Raw genomic sequence first — 10,212 nt, 5'->3', positions numbered from 1 at the left:
TATCTGTAAACCTCGTATTTTGTTTTAAAGATTATATTAAATGAAATGGATAGTTACATTATTTAGCAGAGGCTTACAGTTCATCAGTAAATACTCATTCCTCTCAGTTTCTCTAAATCTCACAATAATTCAACCACTTTGCCCAAAGTCTTCAAACCTAGCAGCTGCCCTGCTCCTCCTTCCTCCAACTTCCCCAAACATCAACTGGTCCATGGTATCCACATAAATATAACCAGTAAGAAGAGGCAGAACATTTTCCATTTAGGAAGCAGACTTTCCTCGACTACAAAAGTCTCCCTCTAGTTCTTTAGCCCTCTTTCCAAGCGTTAACTTCTGTAAAGGGATGTTATGTAAAAAAAAAAAAGATTGTGCTTTGCTTTCTGAACCCATTTCCCAAGATATTCTCTGAGTGCACAAGGAAGAGGGTTTAACAACCAGAAAATTAGGAATAGAATGCATGACACCTCTAACTAGACATGGAGCCTGCGACTTCCCGATGAAACACGGAAAGGGACATTGGGGGCCAGGAAACCACCAACTTGAGGTCACCTTCCCCTTGAGATCTCTCGAAGACCATTATGGCTACTACCTGATGTCAGTGACTCCAGGGCCGTGGTGCCCTTCTGTCCTACACCGCAAGCATGGGAAACAGGTTCAAAAAAAGTAGGTTGCTATTGCTTTGTAGTTTGTTTGATTTTGCTGTATGAGGGGAGGAACTCTTTAAAGGCAGCAAAGACGTGTGTGAATTCACTAGAGGTCATCTCTCTTGAAAATAATAATAATCCCATAGTGATTTTTTAAAATTAATTTATTTGTTTTTATTTTTTATTTTTCTGGCTGTGTTGGGTCTTCGTTGGTGTGCACGGGCTTTCTCTAGTTGCGGCGAGCGGGGGCTACTCTTCGTTGCAGTGCGCGGGCTTCTCATTGTTGTGGCTTCTCTTGTTGCAGAGCACGGGCTCTAGGCGCCTAACTAGACATGGAGCCTGCGACTTCCCGATGAAACACGGAAAGGGACATTGGGGGCCAGGAAACCACCAACTTGAGGTCACCTTCCCCTTGAGATCTCTCGAAGACCATTATGGCTACTACCTGATGTCAGTGACTCCAGGGCCGTGGTGCCCTTCTGTCCTACACCGCAAGCATGGGAAACAGGTTCAAAAAAAGTAGGTTGCTATTGCTTTGTAGTTTGTTTGATTTTGCTGTATGAGGGGAGGAACTCTTTAAAGGCAGCAAAGACGTGTGTGAATTCACTAGAGGTCATCTCTCTTGAAAATAATAATAATCCCATAGTGATTTTTTAAAATTAATTTATTTGTTTTTATTTTTTATTTTTCTGGCTGTGTTGGGTCTTCGTTGGTGTGCACGGGCTTTCTCTAGTTGCGGCGAGCGGGGGCTACTCTTCGTTGCAGTGCGCGGGCTTCTCATTGTTGTGGCTTCTCTTGTTGCAGAGCACGGGCTCTAGGCGCGCAGGCTCAGCAGTTGTGGCGCATGGGCTTAGTTGCTCTGCGGCATGTGGGATCTCCCCCGGCCAGGGCTCGAACCCGTGTCTCTTGCATTGGCAGGCGGACAATAAATAATAAAATAAAATTAATATATAAAAAATAAAATTAAATTAATTAATAAAAAAATTTAAAATAAAATTAATTAATAAAAATAACCACTGCGCCAGGGAAGCCCCCATAGTGATTTTTAAGTACAGACGCCTTATTATGTTGTTTAGTTGTTATTTGTTTATGCATAGGTTTCTCTCAATCCAGTGTATTTCTAATGCCACATACCTTGAGTCTCATAATTTAATGCAATAATAGAACAATAATGATGATAATAATAATAAACACTTCCCTGGACTCATCCTCCTTGGGACCCCCTGCCAAAAAAATAAAATAAATCTGTCTTTCCTAAACCCAAAGCCTTTCTCCATAGCTGTTTTCCCATTTCTCTGCTAATCTTCAAGGCAAACATTTGCAAGGATTGTTAGTGTTCAAATATTCCTGTCCCCCAGGCCCCATTCTTGCCTCAACCCACTGAAATCAGGTCTGTTCCAACTACACCGCCCAATCCGTGCTGTCAAGGATGTCGACAATTTCTATTAAGCCAAATTCAACAGTTTTTTTTATCCTCATTTTACTTCACTGTGCAGCATTTACTTCACTGTCCAACTGACAGCTGTGCCTTTAAGACTCTACTTTCTGAGTGTTTTTATTTCTCGCATTTCTCTGTATTATTCCTATCTCACGTATGTCTCCCTGGAACTCCTATATTGTAGCCTCTTTATTTTATTCACCTTTAAATGTTTGGTACTTCTGGGAAATTGGAAACTCTGACCATGGCAAGACTGAGCCCGCCGTAGGCCAGGCCTGCAGAGACAGGCAAAGCTGGGTCTCTCTCTCTCTTTTTTAAAATTTTATTCAATTTAAGTTGATTTACATTGTTGTGTTAATTTCTGCTGTACAGCAAAATGATTCAGTTATACATACAGTATATATATTCTTTTTCATAGTCTTTTCCATTACAGTTTATCACAGGATATTGAATATAGTTCCCTGTGCTGTACAGTAGGACCTTATTGTTTATCCATCTTATATACAATAGTTTGTGTCTGCTAATCCCAAACTCCCAATCCTTCCCTTCCCCACCTCCCTTTCACCCAATCAAAGCAGCAGACAGAAAGCTAAATTTTTTTTTAAAATGAAAGCAATATAAGAGACTTATGGGTAATATAAAGCATGCCTATCTACACAAAATAGGGATCCCAGAAGGAGAAGAAAGCTGGGTCTCTTGATGTTTCTAATCCAGCCACCACCAGGGGGGTTTCCACCAAACCTATTAAGATTGTGAGATACAGTTAGTCTTTGCCTTTTAATTTATTAAATTTAAAATATTGTGGAGGGGCTTCCCCGGTGGCGCAGTGGTTAAGAATCCGCCTGCCGGTGCAGGGGACACGGGTTCGAGCCCCAGTCCGGGAAGATCCCACATGCCGCGGAGGAACTAGGCCCGTGTGCCACAACTGCTGAGCCTGCGCTCTGGAGCCCGTGAGCCACAACTACTGAGCCCGCGTGCCTAGAGCCCGTGCTCCACAACAAGAGACGCCACGGCAGTGAGAAGCCTGCCCACCGCAACAAAGAGCAGCCCCTGCTCGCCGCAACTAGAGAAAGCCCGAGCCCAGCAACAAAGACCCAACTCAGCCAAAAGTAAATAAATAAATAAATTTATTTATTTAAAATATATATATTGTGGGAAAAAATAAAATAAATGTTTGGTACTTTTCTTTCATGGTTAGTTCTTTTGATTCCCTGTTTAAAAAAATTTTTTAAATTTTGCCTCCCACAATGGAGATATTGGACATCTTCTAAGGTTTTGTTGTTTTACCTTCTACCTTTAGATCTTAAATCCACTGTGAATTGATTTTTTATGCATATTGTGAACTAGGAGTTATGCTTCTTTTAATATAAGTATCTAGTTATGGAGCACTACTGATTAAAAGGACTGTCCTCTGTCTACTTCTCTGCAGTGGCATCTTTGACATAAGCCAGAGTTCCATTTATCAGCATGTGTATTTGCAGACTCTTTATTCTGTTCCATCTTTTTTATCTTTGCACAAAGGCACACACTCTAAACTATTGCAGTTTTATGGTAAGTCGCTATCTGGCAGTATACATTCTCCACGCTACTTCTTCTTTAAGAACACCTTGGATATTCTTGATCCTTTTTATGTCCATATAAATTGTATTTGTTTTCGAGGTCACTGATTTTTGTTCTTTGGCTTACTTTGTGTTTATAGTGCTCTTTTTCTAATTTCTTGAGGTGGGAGTTTTGATTACTGATTTGAGACATTTCTTGTTTTCTCATATACATATTTAGTATTGTAAATTTTTCTCGTCACTGTTTTAGCTGCATCTCAACAATTTTGACATGTATTTTCATTTTCATTTGGTTCTATTTATTTTTATTTCCTTTGAGAGTTCCTATCTGAACCATGGATTATTTACAAATGTGTAGATTTCCAATTGTTTGGTGATTTTGCAAACAAAATTAATTTGAGATACGGTCAGAGAACATACTCTGTATGATTTCAATTCTTCTAAATTTATTGAAGTTTATTTCATGACCCAGAATATGATCTATCTTAGTGAATACTCCATGGGTGCTTGATTAGAATGTGTGATGTTGGGTGACGTGTCCTACAAACGTCAATTGAGTGGCTTACAAAAGTCAATTGAGGGACTTCCCTGGCAGTCCAGTGATTAAGGCTTCGCCTTCCAGTGCAGGGGATGTGGGTTCCATCCCTGGTGGGGGAGCTAAGATCCCACATGCCTCGCAGCCAAAAAACCAAAACATAAAACAGAAGCAACATTGTAATAAATTCAGTAAAGACTTTAAAAATGGTCCACATCAACAACAAAAAAAAAAGTCAATTGATACTGTTCTGTAATGGCATTGTTCGGTACTTGTCTATTCTTGCTTTCTCTAATAATACTATCAATTGTGGAGGGAGATGTTGAGAGGAGGTGTGGAAGTTCCCAAATGTAATTTTGGATTTGTCTATTTCTCCTTTCAGTAATATTAGTTTTTAATACGTGTATACTGACGTTCTGTTGCAATTACTGTCTTCTTGATGGATTGACCCTTTTTTCACGGTACATCATCCCTCTTAGTCACTAGTAATTTTCTTTGATCGGTAAACCACTTTATTTGACATTAGTATAGACACTGGCTTTTTTAAAAATCAGTGTTTGCACGGTGTAAGTTTCCCTCCTTCTACCTTCCATGTAGAAATGAGCCCCATCCCATCCCACACTCCACCCTAGCCTTATCCTTGCCACACATTCGTCTCGCAAACTTGCCACCCGCTCCCAGCTCCGCCCCTGGAGAGCCACGCCCATCGGACCGGGGGCCACCCACAGCCTGGTCCCCACCCACGGCGCCCCTCTTCAGCCTAGTCACTCCCGGGTGGATCCCACCCCACAGCTGACCCAGCCCACGGCCCAACCTTGTACAAACTAAGCAAACTAAAAGGGCTCGCCCAGCGGCTGGGATGCGCGGAAGCCGCCCCCGCCAGCACACTCAAGAGAGAACCGAGACCGGAAGCAGAAGTGCGGTGGCGTCGGGGTAGGGGCCAGGGGCGGGGCCGGCGCGGGGGTAGGAGCTTGGAGTCTAGACAAGGGCGGCTGGTCTCCTGTTGTCGGGATGTCCTAGCCGAAGCCCGAATGGCGGGCAGGACTCCGTGAGCGGCGGGCGGGCGGACAGAGGGTTCTGATAGGAGTCCGGGGTGGTGGTGGGGGGCATGGGCCGCGCGCAGCCCCCAGTCACCGGCTCCGGAGCCCCCATACCTCCGCTGGGGCCTCAGGTCGTTCCCTCAGGTTGGAGAAGCTGCTGTTTTCAACCAGCTCAGGACGCGCTGCCACCTCCTCAGAGAGTCCCCCGCATCACCCTCACCTATGGGCCATTCTGCTCCCCATCCCTACCCCAGGGTACTTTTGGCCATGTCTGGAGATGCTTTGGGTTGTCGCAAACTGGGAAGGAGAGAGGGCGTGGTGGCCAGGGATGATGTTCAACCTCCCACAGTGCACAGGACGGCCCCCACGACAAGGAATTTTCCAGCCCCAATTGTCAGCAGCGCCCAGGTTGGGAGACCCAGCTCAAGAGCCTTAAATGCTCCGAAGTCCTGAATGAACAGTGGAAATTGTTTGCAATTCAGCTGAGTCACGTATAGGGTCCCAGAGTGACAAGCTATGTTTAAAGTGTCCGGAGTCGCCATAAAGTCTCTGGGCAGCCAAATGAGTTGAGCAAGTCAAATGCACACAATGTGAAGCTCTCTTCTCCACTTGGGGAGCAAACGGCTGGTTAGGCTTCAGGAAAACCCAGCCATGGTCAACAGTTAAATCAGTAAATACACACACAAAAGGTGAATGGGGGGGGGTGCCTTTCTATCCAATAACTGTATTACTCGCTATTAAAAGCCTCAAAAGCAATATTTGTACTTTTTTTTTCCCAGACAAGAAACTCATCTCTGGAGCTCAAGCTTGTTTTGAAAATAGCCTCAGGTTCTACCTGTCCTCGCTGCTCTGTGGTTTTCTATGTGACCGGGTGAGTATTGTGTGCAACTTATAACGACAGGTTCTGTTGCCGACCAGGGCCCTTGGACTCTTTAATCAATAGAAATCGATAAGAGGTCAGACGAGGAATTGAGGCTAGGCTTTATTGGGACTCAGGGGAGCCAAAACAAGTAAGCAGTTCCCTTGCTCGCTCCCAGAGCGGGATGGAGGGCGTGCAAGCTGGTCCCTTAAATGGGGTGAGGGTCGGGGCAGATGGAGTGTCATTGCTTCTAGGACCTCTCACTGGATACAGTAGCTAGGAGATATATATATATATATATTTTTTAATCATGAGTTTAAGATGATATTTCTAATTCAAATTTAACTTCACAGTGGTTTTTTTCTTCTTTGATTTTATATTAATCCCTCATATGTTATATTAAACATATCGGTTCCTAATAACATTAATTTATTTAGTTACTGATGGTTTCCCTCAGTATATATAACAAATTACACTCAGAAAGTTTGCTGTTCTTACCTGGCAGTCTCACTTCTGGAAAGATACTCTGAACACAGACCTCCCAAAGTACAAAACAACATATACACACGAGTTTATTCATGGGAGTATTACTTGCAGCAGCAAAAGATGAGAAGCAACTCACATGTTCATCAGTAGGAAACTGGCTGAATTAGCAATGTGCTTTGTTTGAACGTCAGGTGAAAGCATTCTTTTTCAAACTGTGGTGTAATCCTGTTTCTAAGTTGATGTGCAATTAGGCTCATTTAGATATTTGTTTTCAGTTTTGAGGACTGCAGTTGTATTTTTTTTTTTTTTTCCTTCGGTACGCGGGCCTCTCACTGTTGTGGCCCCTCCCGTTGCGGAGCACAGGCTCCGGACGCGCAGGCCCGGCGGCCATGGCTCACGGGCCCAGCCGCTCCGCGGCATGTGGGATCCTCCCGGACCGGGGCGCGAACCCGGTTCCCCTGCATCGGCAGGCGGACGCGCAACCACTGCGCCACCAGGGAAGCCCCTATTTTTAAAATATAGTTACAAAGTCAAAAACATATAAAAAAGCATGTTCAGGGAAGTCTAGATTCAGTTCCTGTCTCCTCAGTTATTCTTCTTCCCTTATTGGTTACCATTTACATACGTTTGTTTTATCCTCTCAGCATGTCTTTTGCATATACCTGTATAAGCAGGTAGGGGTGGGTGTGTGTGTGTGTGTGAGAAAGAGAGAGCTCCTGGCCTTTCCCTTCTTATAAAAAGGAAACATTCCATACAGTGTTTTGTACCTTGATTTTCCCCCCTTATATTTACTGGGGAAAATTATCTCTGTGAATACCTAGAGATATGCTTATTTTTTAATGGTCACATGATTCTTTATTATGTGGATATCCCATAGTTTATTCCACCAGTTCCCTATTGATGGTCATTTGTGTCATTTCTAGTCATTTGCTATTATAAATAATGCCACATTAAATAGTCTTACACGTGTCTTTTACTATCTCTGTTTCTATGAGATAAAGTCCTAGAAGTGGTATTGATGGAGAAAAAAGTAAAAGATTTTGCAGTTTTTCTTGATGGTGACAAATTTCCTTCTCTAGGAGTTGTACCCCAGCTGGGTATGAGAGTGCCTTTCCAGACAGACTTTTCAATAAAGGATTTTTCTTGATCTGATAGATAAGAAATAGTATCAGTGTAGTTGCAGTCTGCATCTGTGTTACTAGAATAATATCACCAGGGAGTCTACCAAGGACATTGTCCTTGGATTGATATTGGTAGAAACCAGAAAACCAGAATGTACTGTATTGAGTGAGCAGTAGGGGAGAAAATGAGAGTGAAAAAAAACTTTGGCTGATGAGGGAGAGAGACTGGGTGGTAACTGGAAAGAAAACTGCTCTTAGGATAGATTTATTTCACTACTAAAAATACTGCATTGAGGGACTTCCGTGGTGGCACAGTGGTTAAGAAGCCACCTGCCAATGCAGGGGACACGGGTTCAAGCCCTGGTTTGAGATGCAGGATCATCTACTAAAAGTGAGGATGTATTCATTATCTATTGCTGCATGAAAAATTATCCCAAACCTTAGTCACTCAAAACAAACAAATGAGGGATTGTAGCTGGGAATGTGTTTGTGACAAGCACGTAGATGGGAAGAATGTGGCCTGAGACTCAGCACAGGTGAGGTTTTAAGGTGGATGGAGCAGTATCCACCATTGTGGGCAGAGGCAGATGCATTTCATCCTCAGTGAACTGGAGAGGAAGAGAGGCTGTGAAGACTTCATATTTTCCCGTTTATTCCAGAGCCCTGTCCTGAGTGCATCGTGGGGATAAGAGGAGGAGCGTCCTCCTTCTTCTGCTTCCTGTTGTTCGGGAAAACTTACTGTCTGAATCACAGGATGGCGACCATGGTTGTGTCTCCCACTTGTGGTGAGTTGTGGGATCCTCACAGCCCGGGAGTTTAAGGCCCCTGCACCACAGAGCACATGCAGGGGAGGAGGCTGAGCAGGTGAGGTAGGAGTGGAGACTCAGGAGCCCTGAGGTCTCTGGTACCTGATTATGTGATTCAGGGCTTTGGGACTTCGTGGTGATTTGAGTGTCTGTGGAGATGTCACCTTGGTGGTGAATATGCAGAAGCTTTTGAATTGTACCTGTATAAGTCCTGAAGTCTTTCTATATATAAGTTTTTCTATATATAAGTCTTTCCTGTATAAGTCTTTCTATAAACTTGATAAAATAACAATGATATCCCTCAAACTTCAGTTTCTTCATCTGTGAAATGGGAATGATTATCTCTTCCTTGAGTGCGTTAAGACGCTTGGCCCTCTCTCTGGCTGTGGGTGAGGCAGGGCTGTGCTCTGGTTTCTTATGAAAGCTCTGTGTGTGTGTGTGTGTGTGTGTGTGTGTGTGTGTGTGTTTGTGTGTTGGGGATAAAGTCAGTCACAAGTAGGTGAGGGAGCCTCCAGATTTGTGAGTGTGAGAACAGGGGGCAAGCCTGGATTCTTGGGACATTTCTTCTTCTCCAGCTCAGTCTTCCCCGTACCCAGCCTCTCACCAGAAAGGATGCACAGAGGAGGAAGGGTTGTAATGGCTTCCTGACAAACTGGTTACAGGTGAGTCAGATATTCCTGTTTCCAAATCATTATTCCTTTGACCAGAAGTTGGCCTTGTTATCCTTCAATGACCTGCAGCATCAGAGCCAAATCAGGTCTTCGGGCATCTTGACGGAGGGTTTGGGGCAACCCAAACAGTGTAAGCATATGTCAGCATTTACTGCAATGTAGAGCCTCCTCCAGGGTCACTGTCTACACCATGTTCCGCTGAGAGTTTTGAAGCAAAGACATGACTGTGTCCTAAACTCAAGAAATTGATGATGACCATTGAGAAATCATTCATTCATTTACCAAGTGTTTCTCTGATTTTGACAGTATCCTAGGCCTATGCTCAAACTTGAAGATTGAGGGAAATAAGATTGCAGGAGCTCACACATTTTTTTTCTCAAAGGAAATGACAATCACCTGCATGTTAGAGATGCATTGAACCTTGGGAGTGGGCATAGGTAGACAGGAGATGAGCGCTGAGGGCTGAGCTGAGAAGCAAACGCGAGCAGAGCTTAGAGCCCAGTCTGCACAACTTCTGCTTTGGGTTTCTCATCCCTAGTTCTGTCATCCTCGGCCCTTTTCCTCTCAACTTTGCTGAAGGTGGTCCTTGGCTAGCCATGATGTTAGTGATGGTTTAGGACTTTGTGACCTTCAAGGATGTGGCCGTACAGTTTACCCAGGAAGATACCCAGGAAGAGTGGGCACTGTTGGACCCTTCTCACAGAACACTGTATAGAGATGTGGTGCTGGAGAACTGCAGGAACCTGGCACCACTCTGTAAGCCTAACATCATTCCTGCATATATTTAATGAATCAGGTAACAAGACTTAAAAAAAAATTCAAATAACATTAACAGATCAGAAAAATTCACCATTTTACTATTTTTAAATGTACAATTCAGTGACTTTTAGTAATGTCACAGTGTTGGGCAACCATCACTACTATCTAATTCCAGAACATTTTTTTTTTATTGCGGTATGCGGGCCTCTCACTGTTGTGGCCTCTCCCGTTGCGGAGCACAGGCTCCGGACGCGCAGGCTCAGCGGCCATGGCTCACGGGCCCAGCCGCTCCGC

General features: G+C 43.9%; 1 protein-coding gene and 1 long non-coding RNA gene across 2 annotated transcripts in view; one reads left to right on the top strand and one right to left on the bottom strand.

Moving 5' to 3' along the window:
• Nucleotides 1-1,343: 1,343 nt before the first annotated feature.
• LOC129391650 (uncharacterized) overlaps nt 1,344-10,212 on the bottom strand; it is a 20,571-nt gene continuing 11,702 nt past the window's right edge. Inside the window, exon 3 of the long non-coding RNA XR_008616206.1 lies at nt 1,344-1,549. This is a non-coding gene — a long non-coding RNA (uncharacterized lncRNA). The remainder of the gene's footprint in view (nt 1,550-10,212) is intronic.
• ZNF557 (zinc finger protein 557) overlaps nt 5,035-10,212 on the top strand; it is an 11,167-nt gene continuing 5,989 nt past the window's right edge. Inside the window, 6 exon segments of the mRNA XM_055081138.1 lie at nt 5,035-5,109; nt 5,996-6,087; nt 8,342-8,467; nt 9,064-9,121; nt 9,123-9,150; nt 9,777-9,915. Coding sequence (XP_054937113.1) covers nt 8,437-8,467; nt 9,064-9,121; nt 9,123-9,150; nt 9,777-9,915 — 256 coding nt within the window. The 5' untranslated portion in view covers nt 5,035-5,109; nt 5,996-6,087; nt 8,342-8,436.

This window comes from Physeter macrocephalus, chromosome 2 (assembly GCF_002837175.3).
Source record: "Physeter macrocephalus isolate SW-GA chromosome 2, ASM283717v5, whole genome shotgun sequence".
In the NCBI taxonomy this organism is placed as follows: domain Eukaryota; kingdom Metazoa; phylum Chordata; class Mammalia; order Artiodactyla; family Physeteridae; genus Physeter; species Physeter macrocephalus.
The sequence above is the reverse complement of the archived record's forward strand: the minus strand, read 5'-3'. Positions and strand labels throughout refer to the sequence as shown.